The 27,511-nt window shown below is 41.8% G+C and overlaps 1 protein-coding gene across 1 annotated transcript; it reads right to left on the bottom strand.

The window, feature by feature from the left end:
• Nucleotides 1-2,293: 2,293 nt before the first annotated feature.
• On the bottom strand, nucleotides 2,294-26,840 carry OPRM1 (opioid receptor mu 1). The gene is made up of 4 exons (XM_042796091.1): nucleotides 26,362-26,840; nucleotides 11,683-12,035; nucleotides 10,223-10,743; nucleotides 2,294-4,039 (listed from the first exon to the last, which is right to left on the bottom strand). Exons 1-4 carry the CDS (start codon nucleotides 26,694-26,696, stop codon nucleotides 4,001-4,003), a joined length of 1,248 nt encoding a protein of 415 aa, XP_042652025.1. The 5' UTR covers nucleotides 26,697-26,840; the 3' UTR covers nucleotides 2,294-4,000.
• Between the last annotated feature and the right edge of the window lie 671 nt (nucleotides 26,841-27,511).

The raw sequence follows: 27,511 nt of genomic DNA, 5'->3' as shown, positions 1-27,511 counted from the left end.
CGGGGGTGTCCCACGCCGGAGCAGCTCGGGAAGGGCTGCAGCTGTGGGAGAGAATCCAGTTGGAGAAAGTTAGTGACCCATGACAGAGCAGTGTGGGGAATGCTGCGGCCTGTGGGAGGGACTCATGTTGGAGAAAGTTTGTGGAGGACTGTCTCCTGTGAGAGGGGGACCACGATGGAGAAGGGGGAACAAGTTCCAGAAGGTGCCCCCACCAAAGATAAAGGAAGTGGCAGCACTGACTGCACCCTCCATTCCCTGCCCCTGGGCCACTGGGGGAGGAGATAGAGATATCGGGAGCAGAACTGAGCCTGGGAAGAAGGAAGGGGTGGGGGGAAGATGTTCTCAAGATGTAGCAATGATTCTCACTGTCTTACTCGGTTATGTGTTGTTAGTGTCTGTAATAAATGTATGTTCTTTTTTTTCTCCCCCTAATGAGTCTGCCTTTTGCTTGTGACCATAAAGGGGGATTTTTTCCCCAAACCAGTCCTATCTTGAACCCCAAGCCTGGCTCTCTGTCTCTTCTTATTGCCGGAAGAGAAGGGAGAGAGAGTGGCTGCATGGTGGTTGGCTGCCGATCGGGCCCAAACCACGACACTGATCAGGCAAAAGATCTTAAGAGTCATTGTGGGTAATCCCCTCAAAACATCCATGCAGTAATCACGGGTGTTCAAAATGGCAATAAGCATGCTAGGGAAGAAACAGCTGAGGACTTACATGATAAAATCTGTAAAATCATGACTGGCATGAAGAAGGGAATAAAAGTAGTTGTGATTATTTCTTACTGAATAGTCATATTCATATTGTCTTGCTCAAATGTTATACTGAATGGCCATTACTTTTTTTTTTTTTTTCCTCCCCAGATATAAGAAATAGCTATGCCCAAATAAAATATCTGGCAGAACTTTTAAAATCAACAAAACAAGAATATTTCAGCAGAGCTCAACCATGGGTCTTCTTGCTACAGGACATTTTAAGTAACAACCTCTAGCAATTTATAGACTGATATATCTGTCCAGTCACTTCCTAAAAAAAAAATTCACCAACATCTTTTGAAAACTGTGACTGGTGCATGCAAGTCATCAGGGAGCCAGGCAGTAGTGCTGGGCTCTACTCTGCCTCCTGGTTTAGCTGCACAGGAAAGTTTCTTTCAGTGCATGGTCATGTGCTCAGGCTGTTTAATTTATTAGAAAAGAGCCTGGAAAGCCTCCATCTGCCAGAAGCTGGGAAGGGAAAATTTCCCTCTGCTCTCCATGTCTTTCTGTTTCTGGCGACAGGCTCCCGCACTGGCTGGATCCTGGATCTGAGTCCCTGCAGTGAATTGTCAGCACAAGACGGACGTGAGGTTTGGATCAAAACCAAATTCTGCCCATCTGCTTTTAAAATTTTTTTTTATAAATAATGAACTATTAGGATTTTCCTTTTTTTTTTTTTTTTATAATAAAAAATACAACTCATTCTTTAAAGCAGACAGGTAATTAATCTAAGAACCTTCAAGGCAGTTGTGTTGGTATTGGTTGATTGCATGACATTTTTTAAAGCGAAGCTATTAATCTGGCATAACATGTTAATATGAATTTGAATACAGTATGTTGCAAATATACAAGAAACACAAATACCTTTATTAAAGGTTTGCAATGCAGATACAGACGTGTAATAATATGCTACTTATTGCAAAGCACTACCAATGAACATTGAAGCCTTCTGGAAAAAGCCAAGATATTTTACTTATTTTTGCTAATGCTCTGTTAATAAAATTTGCTTCCTCATATCCTTAGACCATCAAGGCTACAACAACATTACTACTGCTAAAAATATTTACAGTCAGGTTGCTCATTTAATTATTGGACTGTAGAAGCCAAAAATATCTTTAAAAATATTAGGCTGTCTGTTGGCAAGTCATAGTATTTTGCCTATGATCTTCATTCCATTCTAAGTAGAGAAGAAGTAATGGAATCAATTCATTATGTAAATTCTGTGAAAGCTGATGAACTTTTGACTAGTCATGAAACTACAATTTTAAGTTTAGTTCAACATATTTCTGATCTATCACTTAAGAGTTTTCAAATAGTCATTCAATGTATTTCAATTTTGTGAGGTGGTTGTGAGCATAGCAGACTACTCAGAACCCATCAGATAATGACGTTGCATGATATTCATCTGTTTGCATTTCTGGTGTATTCTATGTTCTTTTTGTTATCTAAATAATACTGCTGTATAGTGAAAAACAATATGTCAAATTCTTCCAAGTGCCTACCTTTTGCTGCTTAAAAATTAGATACAAAACCTCTTAGAATGGTGATGACTCTGGTTTAAACTTTAATGATGACTACGAGGAGATACTGCTAAACTAATACAAAATTAAATATTAAAACCCTATGACAGCACAGTGGAATTTTCAACAGAAAAGGAAAAAAAAAATAAGGCACTTCTGCTATATCTAGATTCATATCTGCTAATATATAGGGCTACATATTTGGCTTCAACACAGTGATTAAACTCAAATATTACTTTAATTTACAACTTGCAAGGATTTGGCCTTCAATCTTTATTATGCAGTCCATGGCAAAACCAAACAATTTCACATTAAAAGCATATTGTTACATAGATTTTAACAATGAAAATAAGAAATACATTTGGCTGCAGAAATAGAAAAGCCAAAAACCCCCCTGCTCCATAGAGTTGTATTTTAGAATATATTCAAATTCATCAAAGTACGTTTGCCTCTGGTTAACTACTGATGATTTATTTACAAAGCAAGTAACAAACAATGGCTAGAAAATACCATTGCACCACAAATTATCTACATGGATATTTCTATTTTTCATACTAGAAAACAGCTAAGGTGGTATTTACTTCAGTACAATGTTTCTGTCATAAATCTTAATGTGTTTAGCAGCTAATACAAAATGGAGATGCAGACTGTATCACATTAGTTAGAAAAGCAAATGTGTTATAGGTTTGGTTAAGAAAAAATAGATGTCTAGCAAAATGTAACTCTTTTTTTTTTTTTTTTTTTTAATTATTATTATTAAAAAAGGTCTAATGCATTAACTGCTCCAAGCACTTCACATAGAGATTCAAAATGTTGCTGATAGGGCAGCTGAAATTTGAGAAACTACTTGAAATACTTGAAAGAGAAGACATCATCAGCCTGTGCTAGTTCTGACAGGCTTACAGCTAGATTTCTGTTCACATAGGAATTTATGTTAATAAAGTCTATGCTGTTTTGGGGATCATTTGACAATCAGTACAACATGGGATACTTTCATTTACTCATCTCTTTTAGAAGAAGTTGTAGCTCATTGTTTTGGTTTTAAAGTCTATTTTTTATGTGAGAAACAGAAGAAGAAGGTGAAGCTTGGAGTTTTGTTTGCTAAGTGAACACTGAAATTATATTTTCCCTTTGAAACTGTGAAACATGAAATCCTTGTAAGAGAAGACCTCTTGAACTGCAAATGTATTGTTCTAGATGATCTTGTGAGACTTCAGTACACAAATAACCTGCACAGAAAACACCTCTACAAATAAATCTTAAGAGTAAATTGAGTAACCAATACTATTACAACTTCATTTCCCATTATTTTCCACCATTAAAAGCTCACCTTCAGTTTTCAAACTATAGTTGTCTAGCCTTTGAATTTTTGTTTCCAACCTGTTTAACACCACTGTAACTTGTCAAGAGCATGTCAGATTGTTACAGGTACAGTAGCTTTGTTTAAGACTAATGTATATATTCCTGGTAAACATGACTGTTAACACTGGAGCTTGGCAAGCCCCCGTAACTCTTGGCTCTGCTTGCTGTTAAGTTTCATGCTTCTGTTTTATGCGCAAAGTAGAAGTGCTGCAGAAGCAATTTTTGACAGACTGGAAAAGCAGGCACTTTCCTCTGTGGTATTTTTTTGAGGGAAGGTGTATCCTACACCTTCCCATAGTATACTGCCCAGACACACCATGGCACCGGTGTGCAATTGCTTTGAGAGCCATGCGGCAGGAGACCCTGTCACGGCAGTGGAGTAGTTTCAGCTTCTTGAAGTTCCAACTGAAAGGAAAGAAATTGCAAATACAATGAACCATTACTTGATTTCTTCCCACCCACAAGTTTGTGTGTGTGTTTGCATGTGTGGGTTCTTTTTTTAAGAAGAATTTACTTCTCATTTGCAGCTACTGTCCTGCCGTATAAGGCTAAATGGGTAGCCCAGAGAGTAAGGTAATACTATGACTTTGCCACAAAGCAACAAAGGCAGAGGAAATGATCAGAGGAGTTTCATGTCTGACCTTAAAAGACAAAGAAACCTTAGTAGATCTGAAATTTGAATTAGAATTAGAATATATTTAATTCCAAGCCAGTTCTCTTTCTAGAGGGGAACTCTCCATGAATATCATGAGTATGGAAGGATTTCACTCCCTTCCTATATTCTTTTTGTAGCAATTGCAGGGGAGTTAGTATTTCAGATGATACATTCTGTGCTCACATCAGTACATTGGTTAACTTTTGGATTTGCAGTTAAAGACTAGTTTAAGTTCTGTGTGAGATGGACTTACATCACCAAAATAACAAACAAACCCAGCAACCTCTCAGCCTTGTGTGTCCACAGTATCCATGTTAAATACTATCTACAAACAGGCACAGTAGCACTACAGGTATTTTCATCAAGAAAAATCTGCTCACTGCACAGCATGTTCTGAAATTCTGCAACCCTTTTTACTTTCCAGCAAATGTCCTGGAGCTCTATAACCTGTTGAAAACAGGGTGAGAGACACTGCAAATAAAGGGCTTATGGCATGGAGAGTCACAGATGAAACGTGACTGAGACAAGAGAGGGAACGTGCTCCTGTAAAAGTAATGGGGCACGGGTAAGGATTTTGAGGCAAGGAGAAGGAAAGTGTGTTTTCGAATTGGATTGTTTTCCAAACACGTTCAGGAGAGTGGAGGCTGTTAGGACTTTTGGCCAGAAACTGACCTGATCCTAAATGTGAATGTCCTTGTCTTTTGGAAAAGTCTAGATCTAGAAATTAATTTTGAAGTCCATATTCACTTATCTTTATGGATTAGATAAAATAGAAGCATTTCTTTTGTATTTTTTTTTTTACCGATGAACTTTTTCTAATTTATTAAGGAAGATATTAAAATGTTTTTTTCCCCTTTTATTCTAATTAACAGTTTAAGGAAGCCACAAACACAAGCAACTTTAGAAGCCACCTAACTAGTTCTGTTCCTCATAGCATAGTTTATTCCTGCTTCCTTTCATGAAGGAGTCTGACAAACACATTTTGTTTTCTCTGCTATATGTAAGATTCACAAAGGACCCATGTAGCAAATCAGCTACAAAAGAAAGCCCAGTTTTAAGGATCTATTGAATTTAGACAAGCTTCTTATAGATGTCATTGTCTTGCCAGAAATTGGTTTTATAAGCAAACAATACTTTCTAAATATTATTGAGATACACTATAATTTACAAAGGAGATATGTCTATTTTCTAAAAATGCACAGAAGGGCCATTCTCTATTAATACAGGTAGATGTGAATCTGCCCAGCTTTTGTCATGTTTCTGGATAGGACTCACCAGCATTCTTCATATTTGTTTGCAATCTGTCAGATAGCACTAGGAAAATTAAAATGTAATAAAGTGCTTTCTTAATTTATTTAATTGAAGTGAAACTAGCTTTCAGTTTTTCCTTGTTTCAACTTAAAAATAGTTTTTCTTTAATCTGATATCCTTTTTATTTCTACACGTGGCTGCCAATCTGAGCAATAAGGGCAAAGCTTTCAGGGCTGAGCACAAATACCAGAGCTTCCGTTCACTGAACATATCTGAAGCTTCATTTTCAGCACATGAGGAGGATTTGCATCTTCCATTATGGCATTTAGACACTTCAGTGGTTAAGGAGAAACCATAAGAAGGTAAAGATACAAAGAATAGTTACATAGGATGACTAAATAGTCCTGAAAATGTGCCTATACATAATTTCCTTACTTGCTTGGACACATTCAGGTGAGGCTGCTATAAAAACTTAAATGGGTATCAAAGAAACTCACTGAAACAAATTAAATTTCTCAGATTTCTATAATGATTAATAATCCATTTTCCTAAGTATTTAGGATTTTTTTTTGTTATTAGCAGATTCATATTAACAAAAATAAAAGCTATTTGGAAAACATACTTTTCAGGAAAAAAGAATTGTCAATAAATTTTGAATTTTAAACAATATCAAACTTTTTAAAATCTCAAGAGATAAATTAATGCAGAGAGTCTTTGTGCATCTGAAGTAAAAGTAAAAGCTATTTCAAAATACTTGTCCAGGTCTTTGTTATGAATCAGGTTAATGTCAATGACATCAAAAAACCTCAGCCATTTGCAAAAGATAGTATTTGATCCTTTATTACCATTCCCTACCAATATTCAGTCATACAGACAAAAGTTCAGAATAAGCAGCTTTCCTTTGCAAGACATTTTTTCAGGATTCGATCACGCCTACTCATTTTAACTCTTCATGCAAATGCACTTATAAGATTGAATATGCCTCCCTGAAAACTAAAGTGAGCCAAGAGTTTAAGCTTGCTTTGGAACAAATGTAACGTATGCATTTTACCACAGAAGTTAGTTGAGTGTAACACAGGATGCATCCCCTGCAGATGTGAAACATCTCAGTCTGACAGCTCTTCCAGTTTTTGCATGCCTGATTAGCCAGTCTTTTCTCCCTCAGAACTATGTTGCTCCACTGAGGAAGTACAATTTCTATAAATGCTCACATCAGTGTTATGGCTCGGATGTTACTCTGTGCATTCGAAAGAAGCTGCATTTCTGGATGAGTTTTGAACTTTCTCTGCTTTTCCACTTTTTATAAGTGCTGATAAAACAATGATCAAACTCTTAATATAGATCTTTTTGGTAATGCCAAAGCCACAGAGTAGGTGAAAAGCCACTATCTTAACTCAGAATAATATGAATATTTATGATGTTTCCTGTTACTGCTTTTGCACTGATTGAAAACAACAGTTGTTCCACCAGTGAATGCTTATTTTTAAATGCTTTAAGAGTTTGAGGCCTTAAGCTGTTGAGCGATTGAGCGCTTGGAGTTCTCATTAATTTTAGCAGGAATAAAGAATTCTCACTTGGCAGAAAAGCAACCTGTAGAACATGTTTCTTCGAAAATGACATGAAGTGTGCCGAGTACTATACAGTCCTGCAATTAGAATTCACACCAAATGCTCTCCAAGGCCTTGTCTGTACAAGAAAGAGCTTGTCAGTATACCAAGACCAATACAGATGTACTAACTAGACTTTCTTGTACAGAAAGCACTTACCTGTGAAAAGAATGCCTTGTCAATAGAATTTACAAAAACTCACTGTTTGAGCAAACAGTGGTTTGCTTGGTGATTTTTTCTTTGTTTTTTTTCTTTCTTTCATCTTTTCTGAGAGCAAAAGCTGCATTTACCCTAGGGCTTTCTCTGTTTAAATAACACTATTATTATTATTATTATTATTATTATTATTATTATTATTATTATTATTATTATTATTATTAATAATAATAATAATAATAATAATGGATGTTACACTTGTAAGTACTGTCCCAGAGAACCTTTTTAGTGTAGATTAGTCCTACAACCTTGTCTGTCATTCTGATAGTAGCAGACAACAAAGATGTTGTCTCTTACAGAAATGTTTTCTGGAGAGAAAAAATAAAGTTTAATATTCAGGTTTGTACATGGCTTGATATGCATGTATTCTATGGAAATTGTGGAGACTCAGAGAGACTGCACCTGATAGCTGTACTCCAGGGAGTACAGCAGTGAGAAGGCTCAAATCAGCATTCAGTGAGCACAGCTGGCAGAAATAAACCAGTGGTGGCAGCTGCCAAAGCAAGGACTGCAGGGATGGTGGTGAGGGAAGTGAAATTGGGCCCATTTATGGCCTCTTCAAATTCTTTCAAATACCAGACCATGCAAAAAGACCTATCCACCCATCTATGAGGACATGAGCTTCCAAGTGTTGTCAGCTTCTCCCCAGCTCTGGGGAAAATTGATGGCTTGGTGCTAGGAAGAGCTACCAAAATAGTTAAAGCTGGGTAGTCAAACAACTTCTTACAGCTCTGCATACACCTTTTTTATCCCATGTCTATTGGCTCTTTGCTTCAGTTTCCTTCTTACTGCCTCACTTGGACCTCATTCCTGATGTACCCCTTTCTCCTTTACACTCTTCCTCTCACTTCCTTCTCCCTTCAGCACCTTCTCCTTCACTTCTCTTTACACATGCTTTATCTCTTCTGAACTAATTTCATCACTCTTCCCTGAATGGAAAAATAAAACAACCAACAAAGAACCCAGCTAGGAGACTAGCTTCCTCCTTCTTGCCACTATAAAGCTCGTTTCACTTGCTTGGTCCATCCCCGCCTCAGCTGGCTCTCTCCCTTGTTGGTGTAGGTTGAAAGATCTTTGTGGGAAGGATCATATTCTATTCTGTGTTTGCTCATTGCCCAGGGAAGTGGGCAATGAGCAAACACAGAATTTCACTCAACCTCTGGGCAGTACTACATTAATCTTTGCTATAGGTAGAAGTTTAGAAGGCTACAGCTCTCCTAAAAATAATGTAAAGATAACTAAATGCAGAAAATATGTGCATACACACTGCACTGTAAAAGTTGGAATTGTAGTATATATAGATACAATCTTGTTGTCAGACACATGCACAAAATTGAGTCCTCTGAGGGTTACAAGTTCATTATTAACAGCTGAATCTGTCTAATAAATTTTTGCTACACCTAGTAAATACTACAAATATATACATACATAAATACATTTATGTATGCACCAATGCCAAGTCTGGCAGTTCTGCTCTACCACAAAAGTGTGTGTAAAGCTGAGCAGGTGCTAACTGATTTCATAGGCCACAGTCTGGCATGTATGAATCAGATACTGCTGAACACCACCACCAACTGCAGATGCTTAATAAAGCTTCTCCTTTTAGCCCCTTCTCCCTTTAGCCCACTCCCTCCTCTTTTCTGGTGCAATTACTATTTTGTCTGCTTGGAGACGGTAATGTTCTAATTTGGGCTTTCTGGCAGCACCTGAGTGGCAGATGTGCAACTGTTTTCACAAGAAACCACCGACTTCTGCACCTCGAGGAGGCAGCTGGCTTGGGTCTGAAGCAGCAGCAGTGAAAAACTGGTGCAGGAGCAAACTAAGTATATTGCTAAAAGGTGATGTGACAAGGAACGAACAAGGTATGTGCCTTTTGTTCTTCTTTTTAAAGAATTACAGAGATGACTCGAACTTTTTCTAGTGCTTGTGATGCGCTTGAGTTACTCTCATGAATGTTAAGATTTGCTTTCAAGTTTTGCTTGATGTTCACTGAGGGATGACTGGAAATTCTCAGGACTAATCAAAGCAACATGGATGTTGATCGTGTAACAAAAGAGCTTCTTTTCAACAGCTAACCAAAAAAGCCTGAATAATAAAAAAAAATAATCTCTTTCTCTTGGTATCTGCTGTGTCATAAAATCCCTACTTCTCAAAAGCTTTTTCTACATGCAGAAGGTATATTCTCAGTATACCTTAAATGGCAGACTACTCCTTAATGTGTGTATGTATTTATATATATATATATAGCTAGCTACCACTATCTATCTCTGTTTCTCTCTGTCTTAAAACCGACCTTAGCCAACACAGATAATTATCTGATACAAGAACTGCATGTAGAAAAGGCTTTGTCTACTTCTTGCATGTCATCCAGGACAAACAAGGCCAGGTAGGCCTTCTCTGTACATCAATCAAAAATGTACAACCACAGCTTCTTCTCTTTTTTATTCACTGTTGCAATAGGAGAAGAGAGCTCTATATTCTGTCCTACTCCTGTCTCCATCAGCAGACAAGGCGTATGAATAGAGAAATCTGTGCTTAATCTCCAACCAGTTCTAAAGCAGTCACCTGTTGTAAACATCCTGCAAATGAAACACTGTTTTGTGTGCTTTGTATATGCATGCACGCTGGACCTGGTCATGCAAGGTACCTTTGAAAGCCCTCAGCTTCCAGAAGAGAGAACAGCTAGCACCATGCAGGACTGGGGTCTCTGTGTACGCATACACCAGTTTCAAATATAACCCTGAAGGTATTTAGATCTTCAAATATCTACAAATCAGTATAAACTGTAACTTCAGAATACATGTCATCTCCAAGCGGGAGGCCTGGATCCAGAGATGACATCTCCACTGCTAGTCATACCTGATGGTTAGTCCTGTCCACAGTGTTGGCAGTGGAAGCATGGTCACGAGTGTTTTGTCGGACTCGGGTGGAGTTTTGCTGCTCAATGGTTGAGGAAGTGGGGATGCAGAACTCTCTGAAACACCTTTTGAAATTCTCGTCTAGAAATGCATAAAGGACTGGATTAAGGCAGCTATTTGTATACCCTAGAGCAATACAGAAGTGCCAGGAGACAGTCTGGAAGGTAGTTTCTGGGATGTTGACCAGGGCTTTAATGATGACATAAATATGGATGGGAGTCCAGCAGACAATAAACACTGCCACCACTACAAGAACCATCCTTGTGATTCTCCGCAGGTTCCTGTCCTTCTCTTTGGAGCCAGATAACATGCGAACGCTCTTCAGGCGTAAAATCATCAGCCCATAGCACACTGTAATGATCAGGACTGGCATGATGAAGGCAAAGATGAACACACAGATTTTCAGGAGGTTCTCCCAGTACCACGCAGGGTGGGAGAACGTAAGTGTGCAGTCAATAGAGCCTGGAGAAAAAGGGAAACAGCAGAGAAGAACAAGCAGGTCAGTTTTTCATTTGTTTTTCTTTAAATCTTTTTTTATAATCTTTTAAATATCAGAGGCAAATAAATGGAGATTTACTAAGTAAACAGGTAAAATAAAGCAATCTGTGAATTGTCAATGGCACAAACACTTATAGGACACAGTGCTGCAAAATATGTATGAAGTGTGAGTTAGAAAGCAAAACCCAAGTAATTTGTTCTCTTTTGCATTTTATTGCTTGGAATTGCATGTATATTAGATCAGAGTTGAATTGTCATAAATGCTTAAACTTTGACTGATTTTCACTTTCAGTATAAAACCTGGTGAAAAGAAAGGTGGTTTAACCACTGTATCTGCTGAGAGCATGGGCATTTCAGGGCAACGGGGAAGAGAATGACATGACACTTGGTAACTGTGCACAATGGAGGGTTTGGATTTATGCTGAGATGCTGTCACTTCATGGAAGGGCTTTGAGCACCAGTGATCCAGAAGTTGCTCTCTGCTCTGTACCGCGTCCTGCCAGACCAGGTGCAATGTATCTATGACTGCTAACTTCAGTGGGAATATCCTGGGTAAAGCACAGGCTTCTGTGCTGTAGGACAGTGCATAACTGCCCCACGGCAGAAGGCAAGCAGGCATATGCACTTTTCCAAACACCACAGTAAACTGTGTGGGGCAGCAAGACTCGCATGGACCCACAGAAGGAGCTAGAGCTGCCTGTTGTAAAAGACAGATCATGTGCAGTGCTGTGTCCAGTCAACTACAGCCAGATGCAAAATTGTTAGAGGCTCATTTACACTGACACCTGCTTTATACAGGTGGAAGGTCAGAAGTTATTTCATCGTCTCTACAATACAGTGAAACAATGCAGAAAGGACTTCAAACACTGAAATACTCAATTTAAGAATGAAAGCCAGACTTACCATGCCTGTATTTAGTAGTTGCCATGAACATAACTGGCAGGCCAATGGCAGAAGAAAGAATCCAGTTGCAGACATTGACAATTTTAGCATTTCTGGGGGTACGGAAATCAAGGGCCTTAACTGGGTGGCAAACAGCTACATAGCGATCCACACTCATGGTGCAGAGTGTAAAGATACTGGTGAACATATTGTAGTAGTCTATGGATATTACAATCTTACAAAGGATGGTACCAAACGGCCATGTTCCCATCAAGTAATTCACACTCTGGAATGGCAGAGTACTTGTTGCTAGGGCATCTGCCAGTGCAAGATTGAAAATATAGATATTGGTGGCAGTCTTCATTTTCGTGTACCTAGAAAACAAATCGGCAAAGCATGTGAGTGACCACAACTGACAATGGTAAACAAAACAGAGTCCAGTGCACCATCTGCAAGAAAATTCTGTGAAATAATGTATTAGATACTGCCAAAGATCACCTTTTCTGCTTTTAACCAAGTAACTTTGGTATGGTTTATCTATAACAATGTCTGCAGTTCAGTGAGGCATTAGCTAAGGGGTGTAAGAAAGAAAAGATTAATATAACGTGCAGAGAGAAAGGATACACATAGATAAAACAATATTATAGATGCTAAAGAATTGAGATGATGAAAAAAGGGTACATATCTGACACTGTACTAAATGGATAGATTTTCTGTACCTGCTGATGTCGAGTATCAGAATCGTGGTCTGTAAAAATAGAGAATTCATTTGTAGGTTGTGGAGTGGTAATTACGTAATTCCTTAGGTAATAAGCACCTAAAAGATTAGCATAATTATCAAATCTGCTGTGTTTAAAAATTCAGGCTTTTAGACTTTCTCATTTATTTATAATTATAAAATTCTAAAATAAATTGTAATGATGGTTACTACATTGTTTTACTAATCTCAGTGTCCAATGTAAATTGGACAGATGTCCTTTCAATTACACGAGAAGACAGATTCTATTAACCATATGCATTTAATGTATCAATAGAGCCATGACCCCGGCTGGATCCTGCAGCCCTGTTGCTTGAGATACGAATGCTCGTTCTGATCCATAGTATCTATTTTGGCAGGAGGGTCTGCAACCTCCATTGCACCCCTTCTTCCTAAATCTGTGTTGCTAGCAACCCAAAAAACACTTCTTGAATTTTGAATATGTCACACTTCAATCACAGTTGACCAGGAGAAGATTTTTACGTTTTAATTTGTATTTGCATTGCTCAAGGTAGAGTCCAAATTCCTCCTTAGTTTCCTCAAAATTTTTAAAAGCCCTTCACTGTTTCAAGCAGAACTTGAAATCCACTTTTTATGAGGATGATATACTTTTGCAGTGGTACAATGAATGTATCACTCTAAGTAATGTTCCTGGTTATGCTGTCCTGCTGTGCTGATTGCTGCCGAGGTGGCTGGGCACTGTGGCTGCCTGGCTTTTGGGATGTCAAATGGCTTGCTCTTTTGATAAAACTCGCCTCTGTTTCTGTAAAGTAACAAGTACATTGTTTGATCAAACATTTTACAATTTAAAGAGTGATTTGCAAGAGGAATAGCCCATTTGAAAAGATCTTTCTGGCGACCTGCTGGGGAAGACAAAGTGTAAAAAAAAAGTATTTCATGTTTTACCATGCCTCTCTCTGCTGGGATTGATTTAGAAAAAATCTACAGGATTGCAGTGTGTGAGAGGTACACAATAAACTGCAGGTCTAAAAACAGTTTGAAGGCAGGAGAAAATATTTTCTGGGTAATTTGCCGGAGAATCTTCCAGATTCTCCAATGAAAAATAGCAACATTTTAAAATTTTTCATTTTATATTTTTATATTGACTTTACTGTTACCCAGAATGAAAATGTTGTGCTAAGCCCTCTTTTTGCCATGTCCCCTGTTGTTTATCAAAAATGAATGTCCTCTCCATAGGTCTGACAACAGACCCAGGACTAGCTAAAGCTGTGCCCAGAGAGCTAACCCCAAGGTTTGGCTGCGTTGTGAGCAGACATATCCAGCTTGCTCCAGTCTGATCTGCTCAGGCAGCAACCGCAGTGGAGGGGCAGTGGCTCCTGATCCTGCGCAGACAAGGGAAGGCGATGAGGATCCCGGGCCCTCACTCAGGCTGCTGATCCCTGCTCAGCCCCGGGGGGATTGCCCCAGCTTTATGGCTGGACAAGAAAGCACGCTTAGGTATGCTGCTCCATGCTGCTGCCATCACACAACAGGTCTGGCACAGTTCTGTCTGGAGAGCACATCATCAGATGATAAGGGTTTTTTTTTAACAGCAAATAAAGTCATTCTTGTGATTTAAAGGGAATGCTTGATACAGCAAAAAAATAAATACATCAACCAATGTGTAAATGACTCTCAGTTTAGCATGCCAGAGGATGGGCCGGGAAAAGCTCTGAATAGATGGCATCAAGTTTCTTCACTGGGACGGGCATGAGCCTTATGCCACTTAAATGCTACACATTTTCCAGTTTTGCTATCTTGCTTTCATTGTCAGTTTAAGATTAAAGGTTCTTGGACTTATTTCACTTAATGGGCTCTATAGGATATTAATGAAGGATTTTGCTTGGTATACTCTGTAATCTTTATATTTCTAATCACACTGTACTTACAAAGAGAGGAAGCAGAGCTTTTGCAGTAATAGAAAGTATTTACCTCCACAACTGCCTAATCAACAAAAGCCTATTGAAATTCACAGTATTCTTTTCAGTAAATTCTATGGAATTTGGGTGTTTCTCTGTACTAAATATTTCAAAATTTTATAAAGGGTTTACTTCTGCAAGGTACATTTTGTTAAACATGTATTTTTCCAAATAAGTAGATTACCCATGTCCCCAGGAGTTGTTTTTTTTTGTTTGTTTTTTTTTTTTTTTTTTTTTTGTATGAACAAATAAATACTGAAGCAATTGATTAAAAGTAATTTTAACAGCATGAAAAATAACAGTCCCTCAAAATGGAGTTTTTCAAAGAATTGATCTTAGCTGTTATTATATCTTTTGCTAAGTCTCAGTCTACATATTTGAACAAGCAGCACAAACATTTCTATCATCCAGACATAGATATGCATGTGATAAGATTTCTATACTTCAGAGGAACCAGATTTTATATGTAATTAAAGTCAAAGGTTATCTGTATAACTTATAATACCAGAAGTATTTTGTCTATAAATGCAATTGTTTAACAGATACTGTTCTCACACTTTCATTCAAGGCCACTAGAGAATCTAAAAATGAACAGATGTGTAAAGAAAGCGTCTTAAATGCAAACCTATGAAAATCTGAATGCTGGTATTCAGATTACATTGAAATTTCACCATCTAAAACACTAAGTATATTAAATTTTGCATGAGAATGAACAAGGTAGCAAGTGAAGACAGAAGTTGGCTTTGAGCAACATTACTTTTATTTTTACAACTCTGCAATGAAAGACTAATAGCGCAACATGATGATTCAATTTTCTGGTGAATATTTAACTTGATACTGCTCTTGATATATACTCAAATTAATGATGCTCGTTATAATGCTGACACTCACTAGTATGCTCCTTCTATCTTCTCAATGCAGGTTTTGTATCATAAAATGTCTATGTTCATGAAACATTTTTTTCTTGGTAGTAGTAAATGATAGATCAGATTTACAATAGTAAGAATACACTTTATGTCTGTCTAGTTCTGTGGGGAAAACTCAACCTTGTCTTTGTATTCAAACCAACAAAACTTTAAAATATACTTGAAGTTTGAAGATCTGAGCTGTAGAGGTCCCCTCAACAGGGATTTGCTTGGAATAAGAAAAAGTAATAGAGAAAAGCATGAGAATCCTACTCAGATAGTCACTAAGTTCCTACCATTCAAGTATAAATGGAAAGCCTTGAAATGACCTCCTCAACTGGCAGCCCATGAGCCTCTTGTAGTTTGCAAACCAAATCAACAGTTCACCAAACTAACCTAGAGAGAACCCCAGCTCCATCACACAGAGTGTAGCAGCATCTTGAGCAGGAGCCACAAGCACCTTCCTTTCTACCTCACAGTCAGGCGACAAGAGACGTGTGAGCACGCTTCTGCCTGTCTTTCTGCAAGACACGTGCCACAGCTCTGTTTATGGCCTGCCCACTCTAATGGTTTAGTCTCCACCTTATCACCTCCAAAAAATTTTTGAAGTCTTTTCTTTTAAGCCTCCATGGCTCAGACGTAAAGAACAAATAACACAAAGACCTTTTATTTTCTTAAAAAATAATGAATTTTTTACTTCACGTTTTATCTAAACCTAATAGCCACAGCTGGTATAGCTGCCACCTGAGACTTGTCCCTACCGCTTCTTGGACAAGCTGTTTACATTCATGTGGACTGCTGAAATGTACCCTGCTGCAGGCCCTTCAGCCCTTCTGTACCAGATCAGTTTTATCACATCCCTGCACCACGAGTCTGGTGCAAAGAAGCCAGAGAGCAGAGTCCATGTTCAGCCCAATGAATGTAGTGATACACAGCATTACGAATTAATTTGAAAACTGCTCCTACTTGAATAACAACAGTCAGGAGAAAAGCAGAAACACTCTTTTGCACTTAGGAAATGGGCTGGCTGATGGCAGATTGGTAATAACTACTTTCAGCAACACAAAGACATGCAAGCTTTTGTCCAAAGAATCGTAATTTGGAGACAGGCTGCTTCAACTGATTTGTGTTTAGGTTCAATGCAAAATATATGAAAAACTGTATTAATTGCAGGAAATTCATTGCAAAAAGCAGTTGTTCACGAAAAAGATTTGGCTGCTGAAAGAAACAACAGCCAGCAATTAGGTCTTGCATACAGACAACCTGACATAACTCTTGTGGATGCTGGAATAGATTAGGTTAGTGTTTCAAATTCATGTTCTTCTTGCATAAATGACTTGTTAAACAAATGAAGACTCATTATATGCACACATTAGATTAGTTGAGGTCTCCTTGGGTAGGAAAATTAAAATATGTGAAGTATGCCTAGCTGAACCAATTTAAATCAACTTTTATTTCCATGGCTACTCTGGTGTAGCTTGTATATGCAACTCAGAAACAGTAGGAAAAAGGGATTATTTTGCATGCTTTCCTGAGATATCAGGTACTTTCAATTTCCACTGAGCCTCTAAAGCTTTAATAAAGGTCATGTCATATCCAGGACGGTCTGGAAAATTCCTCAAAAATTTATTCTGTTTGCTGATTTAATTAGTATGTTTGACACTGAAATGAAATCTCTCAGCTAGGCCACATTCTGAAAAGTACCTTTGAGCTAATAGGTCTCAAATAATGGACTTAACTGATGGCCACCCTCCCTTATCGTCTTTTTTATTTCTTTGCATCGTAGTGGATCTCTATAGAGTGAAAGACCCATACTGTATCTAAGCCACAGTTGTGACGTGCTGTGGGAGACTTACCTACTAATATTTTAAAGTCATATATACTCTGGATGACCCTAACCTACCTGTCCGGGAGCATATGATTTAATTAGCTTGAAGATTTTGTCTTTGATTTTTCTATTCATGGGTACTTCAGAATGCTTATGCCTTAAGCCATTCAATTCAAGCTCTGGGTACAAGCACCATAAATTTGTGTACAACCCTTACATGCTATTAGGTGGTCAGGCCACCCAGATCGGAGGTGACATACTGTGGTTAACAATCTACTCATCCTTTTGATTTGTTCATCTGAAGAGATCATATACAAAGATGTAATTAAAAAATAATAAGCCCTCAGGGAAAATAAACAAACAACAAATTGAAAAAAAACCCTCCCGGTACAACATTATAGCAGAAAACATTCACACTTAGTTACAATGAAATTGTGCAATTTGCAACACATTCACTTACTTCCTGCACTGATCCTGAGTTTGGGAGTAAAAGCTGAACTGGGGAAGGGAGGAAGATTTCACTGCCTTTAAGAGAGACAGAGGCAGTGGTTGATTCCTCCTGTTAAAGCCTTGCATCATGACTCCCAACATGGTGCTACCCAGTCACTGATGTGACTGGTGATGGTGGTTTACTTAGAGAGATGAGAAAACATATGAATATCAAGCATCACTTCAGGTCTCAAGGCATGACATAGTAAGGGAGTGTACTAGATCTAAAATTGCAAGGCCTAGTTATTTGACACAGTCGGTCAGGAACACAGCAAGGCCTTCACATACATTATGCTGGAGCAGCCTTCCCCTCTCTTCCTCACACACTGGCAAAGGCATGTCCTTTTTCTGAAGGAGTTTGAATGTATATGCTGAATGTGGATCTGAACATAAGGCCGATAACTGACGGACTGTAGTTGCTTCAGCTGCTACCTCTTTTCTCCCTAATACTTTGTTTTCCCCCTGCCAAGTTCCATTTTCACTTTATTCTCCATAACACAAATGGAATTAAGCCAGAATTTCATCAAAGGTTACTCCCCTCAGGCTATCTTGCTAGTACCTTTGACTTCCCAGCTTGTCCCTTCCTTGCATTGGGGCAGCATCAAGGCATGTGCAGATGCACCAGTATTTGCTTGCAGGACCCAGGGAGAAGTAAGCAGAGCTCACCACTTTGCATGGAGGAGCATCGGCTCAGGGCCGTGTCTCCTGTGCTCAGAACCAATTACAGACTTCTCCCAGACCTCAATATTGGGAGAACTAAACGAAAACCTTTTAGGCAGAGTCGACTTTCTTCAGACTCTGGTGCCAGTCTTTTGGGGGCACCAAGAGAGTTGGGAGGGCATCTGACCCATCTGGTTTTCAATTAGATACAATACTGTGTTGGGCTTTGGGCTAAAATTGTTGCTTGCTTTCCTGCTTTTTTGCTACTGAAAGGCATCATATAGAGGTCCTCTTTCTGCTATTTACTTTGAATCCGTGAGATTAGTCCCTTCTTGGAGAAAACAAACCAAGCTGCTTTCTTTGGGAAAAACAGCTATCTTGGGGAGGAAGGCTGGTCCTTTCCCTTGATGTCTGACTGAGAGGATTAACGAGCAAGGAGATTACTTTGGACAGAACACATGAACTCCACAGTAGTCATAACAGGTAACTATCTTATTATTTCTCTCTTATTATTTTCATACCTTTTAAAAAAACATGTATATGCAAAATATCCTGGCAGAAATCTGTACAAAATAAAGCTGATGTGATGCATTTTTTCTTTTTTTTCTTTTTTTTTTTTTTTTTTCCAAAAAGGGAAAAGGAATCAACCAAGAACAGGTTTTTATAGATATATTCATATCAACTTGCCACACAAATATTTAAGAAGTTGCAATGTCTTATAACTCCTATTACCCTCATTTCTTTTTGTTTTCCCAGACACCATAAAAAGCCACTTTAATGATAAAAACCAAATGACAGTAATATGTATGCTCCAATGCCCAGTCACCTGCTGGTACATTTTCTTTCCTTCCAGCCTAGTTAAATGGGGGAAAAATTATCTGCCAATTACTCCAGGACTTAATCTGGCATGTTTGTTAAACCACCTTTAGCTGAATCTCTGTTTGCTTGGTGCTGAGGCATATATGGGTCTCCAGTAAAGGTTGCTGCTTTTGCCATTATCGTGTGACACATCTCTAAAATAAATCAATGGTGCTAAAAAGGCTAACTCCAGTATATTGCCCTTATCCAGCAGTGGGTGCTTATTGCTGAAGTTTTTGCTTTGCTAGAAGGAAAGCTGTTGGTGTCTTCAACTTAACTTTCTCCCCTCTGCCTTCAAGGAAACGCGATTGAGAGTAAAAACACTGACTGCATCTATGATAACTGCAGTGACTTTCTCCTAGAGGGGGCAAGTTAACAGCTGTTTTCTCTGGTTTCCAGGTGCTGGTTCCCTCCTCCTGATTTGCAGACTGATCACCTCAGGTGAGGACTGTAAATAAAACATCCCCGGCTCAGCAGGGAAGCTGGCAGGGAAGTCTCTGAAGACAGTTTTACCTCTAGAAGATGTGAGATCCTCAAAGGTGTGATGGGGAACAGCAGTGGTAATCTCCCCTGGTCAGAGGGTGTTGGGGAGGTATCACGGGCCTTGAGGCAAGGCCGTGGACTGTACAGATCAAAGTAATGCTAAGCAAACAAGGTATAGCTTCTCGCATACAGGAGACTGGGATCTTCTAATGAAGCTGTTGAGTGTGATCTGGAAAGGAGCGACAGAGGTGAGACAAAGGGATTGGAGAGAGAATACACATGGAGGAAAACCTGCCTGTGATGGAGGGAAAGGGGAAAGTAGGTGACAGTGGAGGCAGGCATGAAAGAAAGAGGGAGCTTGATTTTTTTGAGAAGACTGGATCAAAGTACTAGGAATCATGGATTTAGTCTCCATGTGACAAGGATAAGATTGTGTCTGAAACTGGGGCTCTGAGGGAGGTACTGAGACCATCACATTACGAGAAGGATCTGGGTAACCGGCTTCTTGGATGATTTTTCTATAGAGGCAGCACATCCCAGGGCTGGAGGTTAGCACTGTGCAAGTGGAAAACAGGAAAAGATACCCTAACTGCTAATGCCTGTTCCCCCTTAAGAAAGAGACTTCCCTCAGCTGGGATCACTCCATACAACACAATAAGGAGGAGATGCTCCGTTTTACACATTTTTGGTTTGAAGTTCTATTCCTGATCTGAGGTACAAGATCTTACAGCTGATAATTGAACACTTCTCAGTAAGAAGGCAGAAAAAAATAGGCTATTTCATGTCTTTCACAGTTATTTGATTAGCTGTGGTCTCTCATCCCTACCTTTTTTTCATCGTGTAAATTCAAATGCAAATATAAAGACAATTTAGAAGTGTTTAACATTAAATGGATAAATGAGAATGCTTCTTAACACAGCTGGGCTAAGCTGTGGAACTCCTTGCTAGTGAACACCATTAAAAGCCAACTTCCAAAAGGGAGCAGGAGCTTTGAAAGATAATGATAGCATCCCCACTTATCATACCATCAAACCCAAACTTCATGGTATAAACCAAAGAAGGCACAGATGGTTATAAAAAGAACTTTGAGGTCAGCCTAGCCACATCAATTCAGAAAACAGTTGCTTTCAGGTTTTTAAAAAATATAATGAGTGGATTTGTATTTTGAGGAGAATCATCAAGGATTGGAATCTCATTTTCACTTGGAATGATAATGAAAATAAATAATATTTTGAAAATGTCCATTAATCAGGATCTCTACAACATCCATCTTAGAACACCTAAGCTTAAAAATAACCAATTTAGAATCTGTAAAAATGTTTCAGAATTCTAAAATTTTACTTTAGAGAACATTTGTTTCAAAGTAGCTTTGTTTAGAAGTGGTAATATCTGTAACCTTTTATTTCCAACCTTATTTTTGTTTCTGATTTTTCTGGGGCTGCTGCATGTTAGAAATATCCACAAAAAGCTACTGAATAAATGCTGATGCAAACTGCAGCTCAGAAAATCTCTCAGCAATCTAACAGACTGCCATAAGGATTCTCACACAGGGATGCCCCTATTTTTTTCACTCTTTGATTGAATACCAGCTGCTGGCTATGGTTGGAAAAGAGGTTAGTAAACTAGACTATGATTCTGAGACATTTGGGCTTACGTCATGTGATGCTTGGGATTTTTGTAAGTATATCACCTTTTGATCTAGAAAAATTATAAAAGCTTACGAAGTGTTCAGCAAAAGCTATGCCTGATGATTTGACAAAATATTCTAAGTTAAAATGAAATAAAGCAGTACTTCTGGATTGTTAACTAGTTAGCTCATTAGTCACTAGCTTGCTAATATTTACATAATATAAACAATATGTGCTTATACTATTTTCTAATTTTACTTAAGCCATGAAAAATTGGTATAATATGACTTATTTTTATAAGGAAATTAAAAAAAAAAAAGAGCTATTACCAAAATGCTGCTCCAGGAAAAATACAGTGGGATCAAACCAGCTTTTTCAAGAGAAATTGAGTGAGAGGGGATGTTTTCCGCTCAGAAGTGCCTGGTGGTAGCCTCCAGCAGAGCAGGGGGGTCTGCCCTCCCGGGGCAGGCGTGCTGTCCCACGGGCGAGAGCTGGGACCGGGGCCAGGCACAGGGTCTGGAGGCGAGTCGGGGGCTGAGGAGCTCTCACTCATCCTGCAGTTGCCTCTGCTCCCTCAGGGAGACGGGGGTTAGCCCCAGGATCCAGGCTAATGTATTTTCGGCCAAAGTCTGACCATGACCGTGTCAGTATTAAAAAAACAGAGAATACAAAGGTATACGTGCCATTTTATCTCTCTGCTTCCCTCAACCTTGGGGGAGGGAGGGGAGCTGCTTGCTTATCAAACATTTACCAACGGGCAAAGGTTGGTAAACGGTCACAAACAGTGTGCAAACAGGGACACCTGCCTTTCTGTAACGCAGGATGCTGAGGGTCACCCCCTCACTATGCCGCTCATTTAATTCAGCTTCTGTGCTGTTCCTGCCCAACCTGACACCCTCAGTTCTGTCCTCAGATCTTCTCTGACTCATGCTGGTGAGCAGTGTCAACTCATATTTGACACGACCCGCTAAGGCTGCTGTGGCTTTAGTTAACAGCATTTAGAGTTGGGGTGGAACCTTTCCTTTGCAGACAGCGGAACAGGCAGGACACATATTAGCACACGCAATGCTATCCAGATGCAGGGAAGTTCATGCAGCTGTGGACAGCAAAGAACGAATTTTATGCATTTCTTTGTTTCTAAGTTTCCTGATCAACACTGCTTTAAGAGATGCTGTAGGCATTCTTTCACACTGCATCCATAATTCTATGTTGCCTTGTAGAGAAAAACCCCCATTTTTCTAAAAAACTTGCTTTGCTTCAGCCACTTTCAAACTTGTGATAATTTTAAGTTTATTTCTCTAAACAGACTCTCTCCATATGTTATGACCTCTTTCCAAATCCTTCACTTTTACCTTTCTGTGCACATGTATGAGAATATTTATTCCTCTGGTGAAATCAATTCTTTCTACAATTGAAATTTCACCCCAAATTCCATTCTACTTAGTAAAGGAGTTTTCCTTAAGCGAAATGAGCTGAAGTAACCAGAGCTTTCAGTACTGCACAGTGTTTCCAGATTAGATGATGTTTCAGTCAGCTTTTTTTTTCAAAACACTATTATGAGGCTGTTTTGAGAACTGTAGAAAGAAATCTCTTTGTTTCAGAGAGGACTCCCTTCCTTTTTTTTTTTTTTTTTTTTTCTTTTTAAGCACAGTAATCATTTACTCTAATGAAACGACATTTCCTTCCTCCTGTGAAGGATCACAGAGAATCTGAGGCACCTTTGTTTATGATATGTGACAAATTTAATAGCAAAGCAATTAAGGAATCACTCTTGACTTGTATGACTTGAGCGGCAGTTGGTGGAATTACAGCCACTTGGCAGGCATCATGGAGAACTGGGACCTCCGAGAGCTGTTCCTCCCTTTCAGACCACCAATGCTGAAGATTTTAATCTATGATCTATTACAATTTTCTAGCATATTGCCTTAATCACAGGGCATATTCTTCCCACTCTGAAGTGTGACTAATATCCCACTGACTAGACGAGAAGGCTGGAAAAGCCTATAGATTACTGTGCAAATTAATTCAATACCACATGGTACTAATTGTACACTGTCTTGTTGTACTCTGCAGTAGCTAGAAGTAGCATTTGCTGTTGACACAGCCATAATAACACCGTGTTCATATTAGTAATTTACACTTCTACAAAGCACATGAGGAAAACAGATAATAAAAATTATCTACAGATTTTTCAGATTACAGGAAATTTATGGCTGGGAGTAAAACCTGACTATTACTGCTGTCACTCAGAAGGCATTTTTTTGTACTTGACAAAGGAAGCAGCTCAGTGTTGGTAACATGAGGTTCAGCCTCACACACTACAGTTATAACACGTAAATATTAATTCAAGAATGAAAGTATTCAGCTAAACAGGAACCATTTGGGAGAATGGGGAGGGTGGATGAGAATGCATTAATTATAAAGTAACATGCACACAGACTAGAAATCCATGGACATGCTTTGCATGAAGAGCCTGATTTTCGTATCGATATTGACAATACATTTCTAACTCCCTGTTGGACATGTCTATTTTCTGACCCCTGTTTGCCCCAGCTGGGATAACAGGGTGGCATTGTGGACTGACAGTGACAGTTCCACATCAGGCAAGCGCTTGGACGGCTCTGGCTCCAAACCCATGGATCTGCTTCATGCAGAAAAGTTGTAAGAATAATAATGTTTATAAGAATAATGTAATAATTAGTAAAAAAATATTTCAAAAGAAGCCAAGCATGAGATATTAGCATGCAGCACACTGAATATGAAGTCACCGTTGCTTTCACCGGGGCTGGACTCTGAAAGGTAAGTAGGGACAGAGTTTCAAATATCTAAGTACCTACCTCCCAACTCCTAGTATTTTCAAGGCAAACTAGGTACTAGTATCACTTTAAAAACTTACTTCTAGTAGTCTCAATTCTTCTCAAAATGAATACAAACTTCGATGTTTTGTTCTTCCTGAGAAGGTACAGTGTGAAAGGTAGATAAAGAAAGGGAGCTTTATCTGGTGCCAAATTCAATCCGGTGAAAGGTTTGTCTCCTGTCTGTAGCTGGATCCAAGGATACATGAATGTGAGCACACATGCTCACCATTTCATATATGCATATTATATGACTGGGAATACTGCCATGGTAGTATAGCTTGCAACAGGAAATAAATCAAAAAGTTCCCTGTTGCTGCCCAGATGTACTAAACCTATAGAGAAGCACAGAAGGGAAATGCATTTCTATGTTGCTTAAACCACACATCCTATTCAACCATCAACATGTAAACTTTTCTTCATCCCAAATTAGTAAACAGCTGTGTGATATTAATTGGGAAGGAACTTTGTCATACCAAAGGCTGTTCTTGAACAGGAAACCTGGGTTCGGTCCTGCCTTTGGCATAGAATTCCTGGATTGTTTTGGAGAAGCCATTTATTTGTGTTTTCCTCTGTAAAATGAAAACCTATTTTTGCTTTCTCATAATGCTTCTGGATTTTGTTTTTAAACTGTAATCTCAGGGAAAGATGCCCTCTTTAGATCAAAATCTAAATGCGTCTCATTCAATTTGGCTTTGTGGTGCAAGTGTAATTCAATTAATTAATGTAAGAAATATGAACCTAATATGGACTATACCCAGTATAAATACATATAATTCCAGGTACAACCTGTGGCATATGTCTCTGCTGACAGTTAGCCTGGCTCTGTTACGTTGTGCATCTGCTTTTTCTCCCAGAGGAATGCATTTAACGCTGCTCAGCCGATCGCAGCCGTGCCCCGGTTCAAGGAGCTTTTCTGCAGCTGCATCGTCACACAGATGGCTTGAGTCCCGAACTGGCCAAACCCACCGGGCAGAAGAGAATCTCCCCAGCTCTGTGAATTTACAGCGCAGCCTCTACAGCACAGTTAAACCCACCGGGTTTCTGCACGACTCTACTCCGACCCGCCGATGCGCGTTGCTCGCGTTCCCACCGGGTCCCCGAGTTGCAGAGGTTTGCCACTGCCGTCCCCGAGAGGCGCCGAAGGAAGCGGCCCCCCTACCCCGACCGCCAACCTCGCCCCGGGGGTTCGGTAGTTCGGCTGCTCCGGCCCGCCGGCTCCCCGCGGCCGCGGCACCCACGCACGACGGCCGCTACCCCGACGCCGTGGGAACCGCAGGGTTCAGAGGGAAAAGGGACGCGCTCTAGACTCGGGGAAACCGGGCGGGAGGGAAACGCGGCGGGGAGGGAGCGCACACCCCCCGCAGGGCTCAGGCGCTGCTGGATTTGGAAGCGGGGAGCAGCCACGCAGGAAGGGGAGGCTGGCCGGCCCCGTCCCGTCCCGCCCCGCCGCTCCCGGGAGGTGGCAGTGTTCCTCCACCGGGCGAGGGAGCCCGCTTAGTCCCGCTCTCACCCGCCTGCCGCCGGTTGACGGGCATGGGATTTCTCGTGCGTGAGAGACACTCTTGTGAGCGGGCTGTAAAAGCCAGGGTGGGCTTGCGGGCGAGAAAGTTGCGAAGTGCTGCAGGGCAGCCGGGATGACGGATCGCGACCGCGATCCTGGAGTATTCATGCACGTGTATACGCACGTATGTATATATACATACGTATATAAATACAGACGTATGGATCAGGACTTGAGGCAGAGGATCCACAAACGCGGGCAGAGAGCAGCGTTTAGCCGCGATGCCATTTACATGTTGCTCGTGCGTGTGGGAGAGGTGGGGGGAGGGAAAGACGCGTGGATGTGTGCCAGGTGTCCGTGCGCGGCCCTCTACCCGCACACGCTCCCAGGCAGCGGCTGAAGACCCTTTAAATCCTGCCCCCCCCTCGGCGGACAGGAGCGGGATTCGGGACTCGTCGGCCAGAGCAGCTCCCGGGGATGCCGCTGCACGGGAGTGTCCGCTGAGCATCCCCAGACCCGCTGCGGTTCCGGACAGACCTCCCAGCCCGGCCGGTCCTCCCGGCCCCGCCGCAAGTTTTTCTTCCCCATCGCCCGCTCCGGAGCTTCCTCAAAAGCCGCCTTCCCTCTCCCGCGGGGGCTGGAGCCCCTCCGCGCCCGGCGGCGAGTGCGGCCCGTTGCTTGCTGCCCGCCGGGGCTGGACCGTGGCGTGGCCCACCGGGACGCCGTCCCGCACCCCGGCTCCCCGCGGCGGGGAGTCCGCCCCGACGGCAGCGCCCGTGGGCTGCGGGGCGGGGCCGGGCGGGGCGGCACTCACCTGACGATGACATACATGACCAAGAAGTTGCCGAAGAGCCCCACGACGCACACCACGGAGTAGAGGGCCATGATAGCGATGGCCGTGACCACGGAGGGGCCGCCTCCCGCGGGCGCGCAGGGCCCGCCGCCGCCCGCGCTGCCGTTGGCGCCGCCGCAGGGCTCGGAGCGGTTCCAGCCCGCCGCCGAGGCGTTGCCCCAGGCGCCCGGCGGCGCGGCCGCGCAGGGCGGCGCGGCGGGGCGGCAGGCGGTGGAGGCGTTGGCGGCGAAGGGCACCTCCAGGGCGCCGGCCAGGAGCGGCGCCGAGCCGTTGCCCAGCAGGTAGGCGACGGCCATGGTGAGCGGCGGCGGCAGCGCGGCCAGCGGCTCTCGGTGTCCGGCGCGGTGCCGGGGAGGCGGCGGTGCTCGGCGCGGTGCGCGGTGCCGGGGAGGCGGCGGTGCCGGGGAGGCGGCGGCGCCCGCCCGCCCCGACGGCGCGCCCCGCCGCTGGCTGCGGGCACATGTGTGCGGCGGGCGGGGCGGCCAGGGGAGGAGGGGCCTGTGGCGGTGGGAGCGGCGGGGGAAGGCGGGGCTTTCCCTCCCCCAAACCCTCCGGTCCCTCCCGGTCCCGCGGGGCGCGGGCAGCCCCCGGCGCGGCCGCCTCCCGCGGAGAGCGGAGCCCCCGCCCGGGCGCAGCTGGGGCAGAGCGGGGCCTGCCCGCTCCGTCGCGGCGCGGGGAGGCCGGGGGTAGCGAGGGGGAGCGTGGGGGGGGCCGCGCCGGCAGGTTTCCCCTTCCCTGCGGGCGGCATTTGAAAGCCGAGGGCTGAAAATGTTCCCTTCCCGAGCGCCGCGGGCATCGGGGGTAAACACCAGAGGGGAAAGTGCCGGGAGGGGAGAGGCTGACTTCGCGGGCTGAGGGCCGGGGCAGGGGGAAGGTCGGTGCGCGACTGATTAATGTGATGAGTCGGGGATCTTGACAAAACGGTGTCCTCTGTGATTATGGAGGTAGCTGCGCCCTGTAGTAAAATATGGTGAACTGTATGGCACCACACCGGTGCTTTGCAAATGACTCGGATCTCACGAATCCTCAGGATTTTCAGAGGGCTTGCTGTGCCGGAGCTCCACAGACACTCTCCCCTAGACAGTGATTGTGTGATTGTGATCGGATGCGA

Source organism: Tyto alba, unplaced genomic scaffold (assembly GCF_018691265.1).
Source record: "Tyto alba isolate M040663 unplaced genomic scaffold, T.alba_DEE_v4.0 Super-Scaffold_22, whole genome shotgun sequence".
Lineage (NCBI taxonomy): Eukaryota > Metazoa > Chordata > Aves > Strigiformes > Tytonidae > Tyto > Tyto alba.
Note: the sequence above shows the minus strand (reverse complement) of the source record. Positions and strands in the feature narration are given on the sequence as shown.